The 18,667-nt window shown below is 42.5% G+C and overlaps 1 protein-coding gene across 1 annotated transcript; it reads right to left on the reverse strand.

Annotated features, from left to right (window-relative positions):
- Positions 1–3,788: 3,788 nt before the first annotated feature.
- On the reverse strand, positions 3,789–15,346 carry LOC115544245 (NLR family CARD domain-containing protein 3-like; the record flags this gene model as incomplete). The annotated part of the gene is made up of 9 exons (XM_030357109.1): positions 15,322–15,346; positions 14,684–14,705; positions 14,220–14,440; positions 11,008–12,793; positions 7,566–7,739; positions 6,947–7,120; positions 6,566–6,739; positions 5,472–5,518; positions 3,789–4,426 (listed from the first exon to the last, which is right to left on the reverse strand). Coding segments are annotated over exons 1-9 (3,261 nt in total), but the record flags the coding sequence as incomplete, so codon positions are not given.
- Positions 15,347–18,667: the final 3,321 nt, after the last annotated feature.

Below are 18,667 nucleotides of genomic sequence, written 5' to 3' on the forward strand. Positions count from 1 at the left end.
GCATAATGCGGATTGCGTATGCCCTCATACATTGTTGAAATCATATGCTGGATGCTTTATTCTTTCTATGTATCTTTTAGTTAATGATCGGGCTATAATAAGACCACATTAGCTATGCAATCGTGGACAAAAGGGGATAGGGGTTGGTGGAAAACGGGACATTTGACCTCGGGACACGCAAATCAAAATCTCACACATCATGATGAAGGAACAAAATGTGTAGTAGGAACTAGGAACTAAAGTTCTCGCATATGTTTACTGGGACCCACGCCGGCGAGAGACATCTACATTCCGATTGGCTGGCGGTCATTTACAGCAGAAACGCTACGAGCTCATTTGCATAGAGTTGAGCTGCTCAAGCATTTCATCGCTCCTATCGCTTTATCGCTCATGTCTAACCGAAAGTGAATGGCCGTTCATCGCTCAAAACGCTTTACAGCTTTTGGTGTGAACGCACAGTAAGGGTCTTTGTACCTTTCTACCAGATGGAAGGTTCCCTTCAGCACAGCAACAATAGTTTGTGGAGGCAGCGAGGATATAACTAATCATCAACTTTTTATTTATGGCTTCTTATCAGGAGATCCTCTGAAACCAGGAAGTAATAAAGAGTATTTATGGCTCCTATCGCATCTATTGTTCATATGGAGCCTGTGCGTAAGAGACTTCATCTAGATGAGTAGGCTACTATCTATTGTGTTGTTTCTACTTACTATATGTAAGGAGGTGCATGTATTGAGCTCTGGAGAAAAATCTGCTGATGATTTCAACTGAAGAAACAGGAATTAGAATCCTCGGAAGAACACCAGAGGCTCAGCTTGCCTTGGCTCAGGGTTCTCACTGCACCCTCTGGTGGCCGCAGCCGAAGATGCAGGCAGGGATGTAAATATCCTGATAATATAATCATTCTTTATTGTCATGCCTTGCAATAACTAATCAAACACAAAGTGTAAACTCATCGTGTGACGTAATTATCTTCATAAAATATGTTTTGGTCGAATTCTGTGGTACGGTGGCTGGCATGGACCCTCTCGTGCGCTAACCCAGGTAATATTTAGCGAACCCCCAATCTTAAAGATTAAACTGATCCTATGCTGAACACACGATAACTTTCAGTTGGATCCACTGAGTTTTTTATTATCATGATGCTTTAATAACAAATAAAACAAAAAAGTAGTCCCTTACATGTACACAATAAACAGAGGGACTTAAATAATAGAAGTATCAGAAATGACAAATCATAAACCCATATCTTTAATAACTGATCATGTTCTTCTGCCCTTTTGTTCCCAACAGAACACAAGTATCAATATTGTGTTTAAGGTAATTCAAAACATGAACATCATTAGCTTTACCCAAAGACCATTTGCATTTTGAATATACAACTGTTTTAAATCAGGTTCGATCTTAGTCCTATCAAAATATAAACTGCCCTTTATTAAACTGTTCAACAAAATATTGATACAAATTACATGTACTCTAAATCCAGATTGAAGATGCATTTTACATTAGAAATTAAATCTTTGTAAAACCTGCTAAGTAAACCCTACGGAAGATCTAAAAACTCTTAAGTATAAGTATATAATGCATCCACACAATACACATACAAACGGTATTTGTATTGAAACATGTTTGTGTGTGTGAGTAATTATGTGTATTTACCGTAAGACAATTAAAAGAAGAATCCCAACTAAACGCTGAGTTCCTTTTACTGGCCGGGTGCGGCTAGTTTAGACAAATGAACACCGGTGTCAATTAGACGCCGGGTCTGTTTTTTCTAGAATTTGGCAATAACGCACCAATAAGCTGGATGGCATTACATTTGCATTCATGGGATTTTGCTGCCGCTTTTATCTAAAGCGATTTGCAACAATTCATTCACAAATTTACACACTGACGGTTGAGTAAACCAGGCAACCAATGCAACCGCCGTAAAACAATAACAAGAAGAAGAAGCGTGAGATTGTAGCTTGAGTGAACGTTTAAATGCCATGCCGCCACTGAGAAAGAAGTACGACCTGAAATTGAAGCTGTCAGCGGTCAAATTTGCTGTCAACAAAAAACTCAGGAGAAGCCGCAGAATTAACGCTAACGAAGTCTACGCCCCGGTGACTGACAGTAGAGATGAGGAGTTTGTTGCTAGTGCTGGCTGGCTTGACAGAATCCCCCACTGCAATAACTTTCCTGTCAGAAGACATACAACGGTTGCTCAGAAAGACGCAAGGCACTTCACAGAGAAGCTGGTGAATTTTGTCCCATTTGTGGCGCGGATGATCGAGAAAAATAAGGTAGAGGAGAAGAACATCATAGCTATGGAAGAGACAGCGGTGGTCGGCAAAAATACAGTGGATACGAGAGGTGCACGCAGTGTTCCTCTGAAAACTACAGGCCATGAGAAGAGTGACTTAACAAGTGGTGTTGGCTGCGAAAGCGGATTGGACAAAACTGAAGCCTTATGTTGTGTACAAAGGGGGTATCAGGGAAGTCAAGGCAATGCAAAACATCAGTGGAGCGATGGTAGTGTCCTCCAAGAACGGCTGGATGAACGAGGATCTGACTGCAGACTGGCTGCAAAAAGTGGCGGGAAAACTCAACTTCTGTCCTCATCTCCTAGCCTGGGATTCGTATCAAATCAGCCCTGCCACCAAAGCGGAACTCAAGCGCGGCTACAACACAACCATGGCTGTCATACCAGAAGGTTGTACAAGATACATCCAGGCCCCTGACGTCGTTTGGAATCAGCCGTTCAAAGGCAGTCTGCATGAATCCTATGATAACTGGATGGCAGGGGATTTGGACAAGGAATACACCGCAGGAAGGAACATGAGAGCCCCAGCTCGCCGCATATTAGTAGCCTGGGTGCTTTAAGCGTGGAACAAGCTGGATACAGAGCGGGTGAAAATCTCCCTCAAGGTAGGTGTGTGTGTGTGTGTGTGTATGTGTGTGTGTGTGTGTGTGCCTGCAATTTAATTCCGACTACTGACAGTGGAATACCGTAGATTCCTTCAAGTTGTGTGGCCTGACAGTGGCAGCTGATGGCAGTGAGGACCATCTAATCCACTGTTTCAAAGAGGGAGAGCCATGCGCATCAGGGCGAGAACCATTGGTTCAGGCAAGACAGGGAGAGTTGGCTGAAGTCGGAGAGGGAGAGGATGAGAAGAACGATGAGGAGGAAGAGTTCAACAACAAACTGGTATTTCAGGGCGATTGTGATGAGGAGGAAGATGGTGATGAGAAGTAAGAGGAGGACATTTGGACATGGTCATTTATTTTACAGTATACCGGTGTGCCACATGCTTGCCCAGTTGTTTTACTGGTAGCCTTCATTCATGTTTTTTTGTTTTATTTTCATGTGTTTCAGCCAGCAAGTTCTAGACTACCGTATAGCCAGGATTTGGCTACCGACATTATTGTTCAGCCTTTGGCCTACAGTATTACCATATTACGGTATCTGCCTAGCTTACAATGCTTTTGTGTTCTTTTAGTTCTTATTTGTTATCGTATAAGGGAAACAGTTTGTTAAGCAATGCAAATACGGTACGTAAGGCATTAAAAATTCATTGTTGTTAAGACGGTTTAACATATCCCTGTGATTTAAGCAATGAGGTCTACCTGTTTTTTTTTTACATACATAACTGCTTTTTTAAAAATCTTTTTCAAGTGCAAATAAAGGTTGAAATAACTACAGTAACTTTCGGCTTTCATCCTTTCTAAGGTAGGGTTAGCTCTCTCTCTCTCTGTCACTCTCTCTCTCTCTCCCCCTCCCTCTCTCCCCCTCCCTCTCCGTCTCTCTCTGTCTCTCTCTCTCTCCTTCCCTCTCTCTCGCTCTCTCTGTGCATACGAGAGGTGCGCCTATTTGCGCGGTCTCTCGGAGCGAGATCAAATTGACACAGAGACACTGACGCACCATCCCATAAGTAAAACCCAGGGAGGAGGTCCTCCTGGGTGAACGTGGACTGGAAGGTGTGGATGTGTGTCAGTGTGTCTGAGGACCCTCCTACATCTGGGGACACTCTGTAGAAGGACAGTGTGCCAGCAGGCCGGTCCAGATACACTCCCACTCTGTTGGAGCCAGCAGGGGCGAGACGTATGGCTGTTTCACTACTGTTGTACAAGGCAGTGTAATGATCATCATAACAAGAAAGACTCCAGGAGTTGTTGTTCCATCCAAGCCAACTGTCATCACCCGATCCTTTCCTTGTGATTCCTCTGTATGTCACTCCTATATAAACCTCTCCTTCCCTCTTTACCTCCCAGTAACAGCGGCCAGTCAGACCCTCTCTACACAAGAGATGGTGATGTGAGTCAAATCTCTCTGGGTGATCAGGATATGACTGGTCCTCTCCAATCCACGTCACCTTTCTGTCGTCCATAGACAGAGAGAGTCGTCCGTTGGCTGTGTTTGGGTCCAGTTTGAGTTCAGAGGCGTCTGACGGGAGAACAATACATGATCAGGCTGTTGAAGAATTTATCATCATCATTATCATCATCATAACAAGTACTATTCTCTTACAGTACTAGTTGGCAGTTGCTTACGTCTTATTTTTCTTATCCTTTCCTTTCTCTATAGCCATTACTTTTCTATCCAATTAATTAAAGGAGCGAGTGTAATCGTGAAATGCACATTATGCCCTGGACAAAGTGCCTCTCCACATCGGCGTCAAGCTATTCAAACATCTTTCAACGTTGCACTATACCATGAAATGAGTGGCCAAGACCACCAAAGGAGAAGGAGACTGTGCCACAAAACCTAAGCAACTAACTTAAATAGTATAGATTTGGGTTCATTGTTTCTGTTAATAATGTATTGTCTTAAGTGTCCATATTCAGATTTATCATAAATAATTGAACATGCACGTGTATTTTAAGTTCCGTTAAAGAGGGGTTGGAGGCGGGTTCCAAATTCTTTGACACATTTGAGCATTAACAAATGTAATTGAAAGTAACGCAATAATTACTTTCCACAGTAACTAGTTACTTTTATGATTTGTAACTGAGTAACTAATTTAGTTACTCAGTTACTAATTTACTTTACTTTTTGGGAGAAGTAACTAGTAACTAATTTCTTTTTTAAAGTAACTTCCCCAACACTGTACACATACATACTATATACTGTATACAAAGACATGTACACATACGCACACCTCCAAACCTCCATAAACATTCTGGAAATAGATAAACACAGAGAACGTATACATACATATACAAGTACATAAAAATACGCACAGTTGTATACATTCCTACACAATACTACTATTAATCATAATAACTCAATAATTAACAATAATAATACCTACTTCACACAAGTAGGATTAATTGTGACTGTGGACAATATTAATGTTAGATAAATGATGTCAGCCATAATCTTCATTCCCAGTAGGATCTGAATGAACGGACATCACCTCCAGCTGTGTGGATGGACTTTGCATGTTAATAGTTAGCGTTATAATAAATCAAACTAAACAGACACTTACACTTCTTTAGAGCTGGTTTCAGCCTCCACACTCCACCGTGCTCCACACTGGGGAGGAAACAAAGTGAGAGCAACATGGTGAAACATTCATCTTCATCATCTGCTGTCTCATCACTTTCTACGCAACATGAGTAACAGCTGCCTTTTCAAACCCCTTCATCTAGCAGTGGCTTGAACCCAGTGGTGTAGTCTACGTGATACGCAGGTATACGCCGTATACCCACTAGGAACACACCAGGATTTGCGTGTACCCACTTAAAAATGTGCACGGATACGTATCAATCGTCTTGTGACAGATCTTTCACTTTTGTGTTTATTTTTCGCAAATACCGGTTGGGTATAACTGCAATAAAATACTTTTAGCAGGGGAAGTTATCTCCTACATTCACCAATCATAAAATTCCCCCTGCACGCTCGCGCTCTGCCCTGTCTCTGTTACGAAGCGCGAAGCTGTCCCTGCATCTCTGCATGTTAGTTGCCGGGCCGAGACCCTCCTTCTCGCGCTGTGATTAGCAACCCACACAGATTGAAAGTTAAACGCGGGAACAATTGGCATAACAGTTAAAACAACTGGATAAAACGATAAAAAACACAACACAAACACTTAAAGAGCCCAGGCTACATGCTACAATAACATTCAACATTACAATATGAAAAGCAAACTACACACACAGGGTCAACTTGCTGCTGCAAATTGACCCTGCAACAGCAGATGCCACTACCAGAGCTACGGAGACTAGCAAAGACACAACAGAAAAGTGTGTGTGTGTGTGTGTGTGTGTGTGTGTGTGTGTGTGTGTGTGTGTGTGTGTGTGTGTGTGTGTGTGTGTGTGTGTGTGTCCAGTCCCCGCATATTAATGTGTAAACCACATAACAAGTAGTCAACAGAAGACAATGTTTTAATCCAACTGTATATCTCCTTGTTACTTTTAGATGAGAACCCCTGGCCAGCCTTTCGGATTGGGTGTCAGGCTAGGGAATTTAAAAACAGGCATCCTTGGTTGGAGGGGGAAAAAGTTACGTAAATGTCAGCCAACATGCAGTGAACCCTTGTAGGAGACATTGTCCCTGTGTTGTGAGCTGTCCTCTCCATACCTGAGAGTGTCCAGTCTCCAGCGTGGATCCTCCAGTCCAGCAGAAAGCAGCTTTACTCCTGAGTCTCCTGGGTGATTGTAGCTCAGGTCCAGCACTCTCAGATGGGAGGGGTTGGAGCTCAGAGCTGAGGCTAGAGAAGCACAGCCTTCCTGTGTGATCAGGCAGCCAGACAACCTGCACACACACACCGACACACACACACCAACACACACACACCGACACCGACACCCACACACACACACACACACACAAGCCACTATCTGGATGAGTTATTCTTTGGAATATTTTATATTTAGGAGGGTGAATTGTAACTATTCTTTATGAATATCTGTTAAATGCTTCTGATATTGAACCTTGTGGTGCATTTTGAGTAAAACTGACCTGAGAGTTTCCAGTGTACAGTGTGGACTCCCCAGTCCAGCAGAGAGCAGCTTCACTCCTGAATCCTGCAGATCATTGGTACTCAGGTCCAGCTCTCTCAGACTAGAGGAGTTGGAGCTGAGAACTGAAGCCAGAGCTTCACAACATCTCTCTGACAGATGACAGCCATTCAGCCTTTACACACAAAAACACAACATGTAAGGAACTGTAATTAAAGTTGTACAGGAAATGTAATTATTAGACACGTTTCATAAGTTTAACTAGTGAGCTACAAACAAGTTTATTACAGAGGGGTCAGATGGTTGACTAAAGATTAAAAAAACTCCAAAACATTGTCTTAAAAAGGTACTTTTAAGAAGAGGATGTTTTTAAACTTTACTTAACAACTCTAAAGTCCACTTTACTGTCTGACTACATAATATTGAATACATTTAGAAAGTTACACAACATAAACCATATAGCATCATTAAAAAACGGAATATAATTGATACCTTATGTCATGGCAACAAAGAAATATGCTGAGTCATTCAAATTAAAATAATATATTTATATATATTAACATTTATGGATGTTAAACTTTTTTTGTTTGTCTTATTGTTTGCACGTTGAGTAAACTGACCTGAGAGTTTCCAGTGTACAGTGTGGACTCCCCAGTCCAGCAGAGAGCAGCTTCACTCCTGAATCCTGCAGTTCATTGTTACTCAGGTACAGCTCTCTCAGACTAGAGGAGTTGGAGCTGAGAACTGAGGCCAGAGCTTCACAGCATCTTTCTGACAGATGACAGCCATTCAGCCTTAACACACAATAAACAGGAAAATGTTAGGAACTGTGACTAAATGTTTATGAGGATTGTAAACAAACTCTTTTTACATACATGAAAAAATATAATTAATGTTAATAAACTTGATCTTTGAATATTAATTGTAGATGTTACATAGCTGTTAAATTATTAATCAAAATGAATCATTATTCTTCCCTAAAAAGGATTTATTATTAATTATAAACTCCACCTTACTGACTGACTACATGGCAATTGGTGGAATAAGAATGTCATACAGCATACACCCTATACCCTTATTAAAGATCCCATGGCATGAAAAATTCACTTTCTGAGGTTTTCCAACATTAATGAGTTCCCCTACTAGCTAGAAATTTATTTGGGTGTAAAACGAGCACCAGGCATTCTGCTCCGCCTTTGAAAAAACAAAGCTCAGACGCGCCGTTTTGGAACTTCCTCCGTATGTCATCATAAGGGGAGATGACACCTCCCCTTTCTCTGCCTTGCCAGCCCAGAGAATTTGGCCCGCCAATGAGACAATGAGCTACGACCGTTCGAGCGCCACATGTGTGTGTGTGATTACACACACTGTAACGCAATTGTTGTACACTTCTTTGTTTTTTGGAAACGGTTCTGCTGTGGTGTTATGGGGCGTCAGTCTCATGGTATTTCCACCATGAGACTGTAGTTGGGGTTATCTCAGCCAAGGTTGAGAAGGAATTGGGGGAAAGGAACTTTGGCTTTGACTCCCTGAAGTACATGAACTGCGACATGGAGGAGAAAGGGATTGTTGCCCGCGATTGTCTCCCGCCGGACTCCCACTGCCCGCCGCCCTCTGCCGCGAGGCACCACTAGCTCAAAGCACCCCCCGCCGGCAGCAGGCAGCTGGCAGCGGGCACCCGGCAGCGCACGGTTCAGTCTACTTCAGATTGATGTGTAAGTGGAAGAACCAGAGACATCGGTGAACCCAAGTCGTTTGTGATCATAATATCATCTGGAGGCGCACACAGCTTTTGGCAGTGATGATATGTATTATATGATATATACAGGGATTAAAGTGAAAAAAAATCTTCTGACTGAAATTTTATTTGCGCTACAGCCAAGTTACGTGCAGTGTGTGAAACATGTTCCAGGTTAGGTTACTTGACACCTGCTTAAGAAATACAAATGTATAAGACGTCAGCACCAAATGCAGCCATCACGTTTAAATGCTCGACCAATACTGTTTTACAGGAGGAGGATTTTAAACAGCTGTTCTTTTGCATCTATTGCAATTTTTTTGTTGTCTTTTCAATTAGACTCTAAGATTTTTTTTTTGCAAAGCTTGTCTTATATTTTACTCTCTAAAAAAGGCTTGCCATCGTTCCCCGTTTCCGTCAGCCATGCCCATCTCCATTTATTTTTTTGTGTTTTATCAATATCCGATACATCAGAGCCGTCAATCATTATAAGGGAGTTCATACTAGCTTAACTTTCGCTCTGACACTCAACACTAACACAACAAAGAGACGTAAGATGTGGCGCGAAAATGGTGTGTATATATATACATTTGTATATAATATATTTAATATATATTTAATATATAATCGGGATGTACATTAAAATGCTTGTGTTTTCAGTCAATTTTAACGGTAGACCTTTTAAATACTCACTATATAATTTGACAATTTTACCGGCGTTGACGTATGACGACATAATACACGCGTGTATTATGTCCATGTTCGAAACTGCATACTACCGTACTGCCGACTACATACTGCGCGGTATGTACTGTATACTGCATACTGAATGTGGGATTCAGTATGCAGTATACAGCAGACCGACTGCACCGCAGTATACAGTATGCAAGTTTCCCAGAATGCATTTCGCGGCAGCGGTAGCGGTAAAGCTGCTAAAAGCTGTTTTAATTCTCGCTTCAGTGCTGTTAATACATCACTTTCTTAAGTTTTAATATTTTTTTATGCGAGAAAGTACCTATTTAGATCCTTAATATGCGATTAGTTTATCCAAATGACGCCTGTTTGAAAATTTGTCCCGACGTTATCGGAGATGTGAAGTGGCCTCTGTGAACTCCAAATGACGGAAATCCGTCGTAGCGACGGAGAACTTTAATCCATGTATATATATCTATGGATAATATGATATTATTTAGATATAGAGCTCCAGGACTCCCGCCAGAGCAACCGGAGTCTTTTCAATTAAATATTTACAAAACACGGCCAAAGGTTGTGTGTGCCTCGCCATTGCGATACATTCACTGTAAACAGAGCGCATTGTACCGTGGCCGCAAGCTGCTCAGGGCCACACCCCCACCCTCCTCCTTGACCTGCCTCTCTCCTCCTCATTTGCATTAAAGCTACAGAAACCGAAACGGCGCGTTTGGGGAAAGCTCAATGTGCAACTGGCTCGTAGTGGCTGTAATTCTGCACCACGGCTGAATTTCAGGAACGTCTTCAAATAATGTGTTATGGGCCCACTAATATTTATATTAAAGCATCCAAAAAGTAGCAAGCCATGGGACCTTTAACAAACTTTAAAAATGCATTACACGGCTATGTTGAATAATAGATAGATTTTGATAGGTCATTCACAGCATTCTACGGTCTGTTATTTCTGTATAACTTATTGTTACTATGAATAAAACACCGTTGATGGGGTGGATATTCCCAATGTAGAATCTTGATTATTATTTTTTAAAGTGGAAGCGGAATCAATAAAATCCTTTTTGAGTTGTTATATTGTTATGATGATGGGCTATCTGTACATTATCCCTAAATAACGTGCCCCTTATACTGTCAAGCAACAAAACTATAAATACGTTGAGTTATTCCTATGAAAATAGTATTTTTCTGCATCTTAACCTTTCAGGGTGTAAATATGTTACATTTCTTCAGATTTGGAACCTTGTGGTGTAACTGTTTTCACATTGAGTATAACTGACCAGAGAGTTTCCAGTGTACAATGTGGACTCCCCAGTCCAGAAGAGAGCAGCTTCACTCCTGAATCCTGCAGATCATTGTTGCTCAGGTCCAGCTCTCTCAGACTAGAGGAATTGGAGCTCAGAACTGATGCGAGAGTTTCACAGCATCTCTCTGACAGCTTACAGCCATTCAGTCTTATAACAAAATAAACAGGAACATGTGAGTAACTATTGAATGTAAAATAAACAAATAGTTGTTGTTCTTTGTTAAAACTCTTAATGTTTTTTATATTATTACTTTTATATAGTCATATATGTTGATTATGTTATTAATATTGTCATACTTGTTATTAGTACACCTACCTAGATATTTTGGAGGCTTTGACCACTGGCAGAAGCCTCAGAAGGCTCTCCTCTGAAGCAGAGTATTTCTTCAGGTCAAAAACGTCCAGCTCCTCTTCTGATGACAGTAAGATGAAGACCAGAGCTGACCACTGAGAAGGGGAGAGTGATTCTCTGGAGAGACTTCCTGATGTCAGGTACTGGAACTCCTCCACTAATGAACGGTCATTCAGCTCATTCAGACAGTGGAACAAATTAATGCTTCGCTCTGGAGATAGATCTCTACCTATCTTCTCCTTGATGTAAGACACTGTTTCCTCATTCGTCCATTGGCTACTGACTGTCTGTCTGAGCAGACCTCGTAAGATAATCTGATTGTTCTCCAGAGAGAGGCCCAGGAGGAAGCGGAGGAATAAGTCCAGGTGTCCGTTCTCACTCTGCAAGGCCTTGTCTACAGCACTTTGGTAGAGGAAGATGAGTTTATCTTCCCAGGAGATTGGTTGTTCATTTGAGAGCAGATTGACACCAGTGTCGATCAAGTACAAAAATACATGAAGGGCAGCCAGGAACTCCTGGATGCTCAGATGGACAAAGCAGAACACCCTGTCCTGGTACAGCCCACACTCCTGTTTAAAGATCTGGGTGAACACTCCTGAGTACACTGAGGCTGCCCTGATATCAATGCCACACTCTGCCAGGTCTGCCTCGTAGAAGATCAGGTTGCCTTTCTCCAGCTGGTTAAAAGCCAGTTTTCCCAGAGAAAAAATTATCTCCCTGCTCTCTGAACTCCAGTCTTGATCTGTTTCAGCTCTCCCATGGTACTTCCTATCCTCCTGTATGGACTGAACCCTAAGAAAGTGGATGTACATCTGAGTCACAGTCTTGGGCATCTCTTTTCCTCTCTGGGATGTTTTGAAGATGTCCTCCAGAACTGTAGCACTGATCCAACAGAAGACTGGGATGTGACACATGATGTAGAGGCTTCGGGATTTCTTGATGTGGGAGATGATTGTGCTGGCCAAGGTCTCCTCTCTGAATCTCTTCCTAAAGTACTCCTCTTTCTTTGGGTTGGTGAACCCTCTCACCTCTGTCACCATGTCAACACACTCTGCAGGGATCTGATTTGCTGCCGCAGGGCGTGTGGTTATCCAGATGCGAGCAGATGGTAGCAGGTCGCCCATGATGAGGTTTGTAAGCAGCACGTCCACTGAGGTCGGCTTTGTGACATCAGTCCAGGTCTGGTTGTTCTGGAAGTCCAGAGGAAGTCGGCACTCATCCAGACCATCCAAGATGAAGACAACTTGGAACCGGTCGTATCTGCAGATTTCTGCTTCTTTGGTTTCAATAAAGAAGTGATGAAGGAGTTCGACCAAGCTAAACTCTTTCGCAATCAGTAAATTCAGCGCTCTGAAAGTGAAGGCAAATGTGAAGTCTATGTCCTGGTTGGCTTTGCCTTCAGCCCAATCCAGAGTGAACTTGTTTGTTAAGACAGTTTTACCAATGCCAGCCACTCCAGTTGTCATTATTGTTCTGATTGGCTGACCTTGCCTAGTAGGTAAGGGTTTAAAGATGTCTTCACATTTGATTGGTGTTTCCTGGTTAGCTGATTTCCTGGAAGTTGTTTCAATCAGTCTGACCTCATGTTCCTTGTTGGCCTCTTCATTGCCTCTATCTGTGATGAAGAGCTCTATGTAGAAGTCATTCAGACCTGTTGGCTGTCCTGCTTTAGCGATTCCCTCAAACACAAACCTGAACTTCTCCTTCAGATGGGACTTGATTTTACCTTTGCACATGACGGCAACAGTACCTAAAATAGAAAAAACAGATTTAATTTTTTTTCCACAGTTATATGATAGGTGTAATGACAGTAGTATAAAATATTGTACTTTAGATGTGTTTTATAACCTACTAAGTAATGCAATCATTCTTGTGTATCAGTGGAAAAGTGACCTCTATACTGATAGACGAACAATAACCCTTCATATTTTCCTCTGTCGCATTCCTTCCTGGCCACGCTTTCTCACTCAAACCGCTGTCTGCCGTATCTAATGAACACCTCCGTGTTTACAAACTCTGTCGGAATGGCGTCGGGTGAGGTCCCAACAATTAAATTGCCGCATCAGATGCGAAAGTCCCGACTGTCTTGGAGTCTGTGAGGCTGGTTGCTTTGTTGGAAGTTCGTAACAGTCCCAAGAGCAACCATGTTCATAAACAAAGCACTCATTACATCCATGATGACTCCATTTAGTTAAAAGACTGTTAGAACACCATTCACATGACGGACAGGTTAAAACACGACAGACGGGTTAAAAAATCCACGTTAAAAGACAAAACGGCAAACAAAACTACTGCTGCTTGTTGCCGCAACAGGTGCAGCCCGGCATTTCAACTGGTGGATGATGAAGGAGCAACAGCTTTATTGTTCGTCTTTGATTTGTCTGCTGTCAATCATTCTGCACAGCCGGCCGCTTTCTATATATATATATATATATATATATATATACATATTTATATTGTGGCACACGGCAGGGAGGAGTGAAGGAAGGGAGATTTCTGGCAGCCTGCTGGCTCCACCCCCAAGCCTTCCATGGACTTCCTCCCTTAAGCGATGCAAGCCTGAGGATCATTAAGCTGGGGTGCTTGGGGTTAGAGGGGAGAGCAGGCCACCACACGGGGGGGCTAGCAATCTACAGACAGCATCTGTGTGATCTTCTGGAAGTACTGTTCCGCCACCGCCTGATTAAACCCACTGCGTACCGACCGCTTTGTTTGAGCACCCTTCTGGCGACGACCCCTGGACACGGGCCAAACGGACTGATTACGGATTACACCATAACGGAGGTGGATTACTCTTATCCCACCCTGGTTGTAAATACCTGCTCTCTGTGTTGTGTGGTTTACTATTCAACTTGGAAGCGTGGAAATGGATCTGTAGGTGCCCTCAGCATCATCCAACACAAAAAAAACGTTAACATTGAATCGGGTCAAATTGACCCCTAACAAAATAGGAGGTTTGAGATAGCTGTTGTTTTGGTGCCAACTGTAACTCTCTCCGTGCTGTTTGCCAGTGCATTGCTGGACTAGCGTATAGTTGTTATTTTATTCATATTGAAAATAAAATATATATATATTTATATAATATATTTGATACTGCCCTTCAAACTAAGCATTTCTTCTCTGTTTTCAAGATAATAGTCTCTACTGCCCTTATTAGTAATTTTATTGTCTCTTACCACGCCACAGTTTATCTGCCAGTTCCTCCTGGTTCATCTCCATCAGGCAGAGCAATGTGATGTCTACCACTCCCTCTGTGGCGCGCCTCCTCTGCTCCTCGTTCTTACTATCAACCTTCTCCTCCTCCTCCGCCTTCTGACTCTCTGAGTATTGTGGGTAATCTAGGAAAATAATCCTCCAGAGCTTCTTCAGCTCCTTGTCTAGAAAAGCGTGTGCGTTTTTCTCAGCCCTCTGGAACAGAACAAAAATCAAGGAGAACTTTACTCTGAACTAACTGAGGACATCAGAAGTATCTGTCCTGGACTCACGTCCCACTGTTCTAAAGAGGCAAGCCTGGAGACTATTAGCACCACAAGAGATGCTTTTTAATGTTAATTTAGAGCTCAAGTCAAATGTCTTGGTGGACATTACACACCTTGATCAGCTCTGTTTGATGCTGCTGTACAGACTGAGCACTGGTAACCTTTGATCTCTCATGGGGTTGTCTGCGGAGAGAACATACACATGCGCGCACAAAAACACAACACACACACATACACAAAAACATACTTTAGATCTATTTAATTTGTTTTAACTTTCCTAATAACAATGTAAATGTAAATGGACTGCATTTATATAGCGCTTTTCTAACCATTGGCCACTCAAAGCGCTTTACAATATTGCCTCACATTCACCATTCACGCACACACTCACGGCGGAGTCAACCATGCAAGGCGACAGCCAGCTCGTCGGGAGCTAACCGTCAGGGTTAGGTGCCTTGCTCAAGGACACCTCAACACTCAGCTAGGAGGAGCCGGGGATCGAACCAACAACCTTCAGGTTACCAGCCAACCCGCTCTACCTCCTGAGCTACTGCCGCCCACAATCAACTGTTCTGTTTTCATTGTATAATTCAATCTCCTACCTCTTCTTTCTGGAGGGCCGTCCATCCTTAATGTCAGGAGGATGACCCATAGACCAGTCACTCTTCATGGAGACACAGCTGGGTCCAGGGGAGTCTGCTCTCTCCTGCTGCTCTGGGCTTCAACACAACACACACACACAGGATATCACTGCTGAGCTCTGAGATTGACAACAGTCACTGAGAGATCCTCTTCGTACCTCTTAGCTTTTCTCTGGCGGCCATGTTCCCTAGACAGAGTGGTTTTAGAGGTAGGACCCCCCTCCTCTCTCTCCTCATTCATAGCAGACTGGAGACCTGGACACAAACACAACTACATATAGTTTCTGTGGATTATATTTGATTAGCGGACAGGAAATTAGTGTAGAGAAGACTGTATATCCTTTTCCTCTCTGACACACACACATACACACACACACACTCTCTCTAGCACTATCTATGTCTAGATCTACACACTCTATCACTCTCTATGTCTAGATCTCATGCATACACACTCTATCACTATCTATGTCTAGATCTCAACACTTTATCACTATCTATGTCTAGACCTCATACACACTATCACTATCAATGTCTAGATTTCATGAACACTATCACTGTCTAGGTCTAGATCTACTGTACATGCTCTATCACCCCAGCCACCAATTTATCCTCCCGGACCCTGCACACATTGGCGGTTCATTTGCTTTCATTCTGTTGTAAATAAAGCGATATCATGAGCAGTTCTAATAATAACTGGAGAGAAAGTGAAATCTGCGAGCTGCTATCATGTTAGAGAAGGTGATGCAGTCGTATTAAACAAAGACGTTGAAAGATGGTGCGATCTACGAGAGAGACGCAGGGAAACTGTCCTTACGAGGATTTTGTCTGGATAAAAAACAAGTGGTCAGCAAAATAAAGAATATGTGGGCGTTTTTGGCCTTGGCACAGATGGAGCAGCAGTGATGACCGGTAAAGTGAATAAATGAATGAAGGAAAATTCCATTTATTTATTTTACTTTTATTTTAGGAAAACAGAATGGCACAGCAAAATTGTTGACTGACTCCTGGCCAGGATTAGTGTCTGGAGAAGTGCACTGTGCTGCTCATCGCCTGGCCCTGTCATGTAAAGATGCAGCAGAGGGAGTGCCATTCATGAAAATCTTCAGAAAGCACCTTCAAGACCTGCACCTTTATTTCAGGAATAGTGCAACCCCCTCTGAAAGCAGCTGCCAGTGTCCTCCAAGTAGCGGACCTGAAAGTCACAGTAAGTGAAAACATTGTACACCAAATTCCTTTTATAAATATGGAATTGAATTAATTGCTCTATCCCCCACCCCAGGAGGTTAAGGACACTAGGTGGCTATCACAAGAGAAGGCCATTTATTTCCAACCTTCAGAGAAATCTGCCTGCAATGCTTGCTACACTTGCTGAGGAGGCAGATCTAAAGAAGGACCAAGTGGCACAAGGGTTGTACACAGAGGTGGGTAGGAACGCGCTACATTTACTCCGTTACAAATACTTGAGTAACTTTTTGGATAAATTGTAATTTTAGGAGTAGTTTTATTGCAACATACTTTTACTTTTACTTGAGTAAATATTTGAAGAAAGAACGGTACTTTTACGCCGTTCCATTGGCAACGTGACGGTCGTTACTTTGTTTTTTTAGATCTTTTCTTTTATTACATGCGAGATCTATTTCTATCACGTGAATATTCCTTAGCCCAAGTGAAGGAGTTCAAGTACCTCGGGGTCTTGTTCGCGAGTGAGGGTACTATGGAGCGTGATATTGGCCGGAGAATCGGAGCAGCGGGGGCGGTACTGCGTTCGCTTTACCGCACCGTTGTTACGAAAAGAGAGCTGAGTCGCAAGGCAAAGCTCTCGATCTACCGGTCGATCTTCGTTCCTATCCTCACCTATGGTCATGAGGGTTGGGAGATGGCCGAAAGGACGAGATCGCGGGTACAAGCGGCCGAGAGGCAATTTAATAACGCCTGCACACACACACAGGCACGCACAACGCAGAGTGGTAATCGGGAGAGTTGGGAAAATTTCCTGTGGCCCGTTAACGGGGGGCGCCGGGTCAACGTCGACTCGCAACCAATTCGGTTTTGTCTAGAGGAGTAACTGAGCGCCCCCTCCCGAAGTGGCACAGCCCAGGTCGGCCTTGAACTGCGATTGGTCAGAAAGACGTTACAGCTAATGACAACATTGAACTCTCATGCAGGCTCGAACAGAGTGACACACACACACACACACACACACACACACACACACACACACACACACACACACACACACACACACACACGTTGATGTATTTAATTTTGCAAAGTTTTAATTTGTTATTGTTTTAGTTCAAGGGTTATACATTTTTTTTTTAAAGACCTTATTTATTTTATTTAAAAGGATGTTATTTACATTATCTTTATTTGAACATTGCTGTTTTATATTTTGTTGGTGTCTATTTTGTACCGTTTGTGTTGCTCTGTTTATTTAAAAAATAAATCGGAGAAACTCAGTACTTGTACTCTTGAGTACTTGAGTAGTCTTTTCACTGCATACTTTTTTACTCTTACTTGAGTAATTATTTTTACGAGTACTTTTACTTCTACTTGAGTAATTCTAATCTTAAAGTAACAGTACTTTTACTTGAGTACATTTTTTAGCTACTCTGCCCACCACTGGTTGTACACTTACTGTGCAACCTACAGATTCGTTGCAGCTGTTCACCTGCAAGCAGACATCCTACCCTACCTGGCAAAGCTTTCTAAGTTGTTCCAGAAGGAAAATATCAATTTCATGGCAATCAAAAACCATGGAAGTTGTTATATCACTTTGATTTTTATTACATATCAGTTTTCCTTTGTAAATATAAAATCATGTTTAATTTGCATGTCTATTTAGGTTCCCGTTACCATTGAAACATTAAAAAAAATTAAAGAGGCAGGTGAGCATCAACCAGAGGGCTCCTTTCTAGCTCAGGTCGAAGAGAAGGTGACCCATCTGAATATCAACACCGAAGAAGAGAGGGGGAGACGTGGGGCAGCTCTTTCCACCCTCACCTTATGGGGACGTTTTCAGATGCAAGTAAGCAAGCTCAAGAATGAATAACGAGTCTCTGAAATATTATCAGCCTAAATTTGAATTTTCTCTCACATCTAATGTTAATAGGTCATGGAGCCCTAGATTGATGGCCTCATTCAGCACCTGGAGCTGAGGTTCCAGCAGCTTGGAATTCTTGGTGAATTTAGTGCTCTGGGACCACAAGGACCAAAAGGTGATGAGAGTCGTGCCATCTCAGACCTACAAATGCTGGCCTAGCAGTTCCCACCCATCAACGAGAAGGCACTTCTCCAAGAATGGCAGAGCTTTAAAGTGCTCACAACAACTGGGATTTTAAAAGTGAGTCAATAACATAACATATTAAGTTGTTTATGTGAGATCAAGCATATCTGTCATTTACCAATGTTCTCATCCTTCGGGACAAGTCCCAGCTCGATATGATGAGTGATATGGCATCTGGGTATGATTTGCTACATCTGCTCTACCCAAACCTGTCCCTC

Source organism: Gadus morhua, chromosome 5, assembly GCF_902167405.1.
Source record: "Gadus morhua chromosome 5, gadMor3.0, whole genome shotgun sequence".
In the NCBI taxonomy this organism is placed as follows: Eukaryota; Metazoa; Chordata; class Actinopteri; order Gadiformes; family Gadidae; genus Gadus; species Gadus morhua.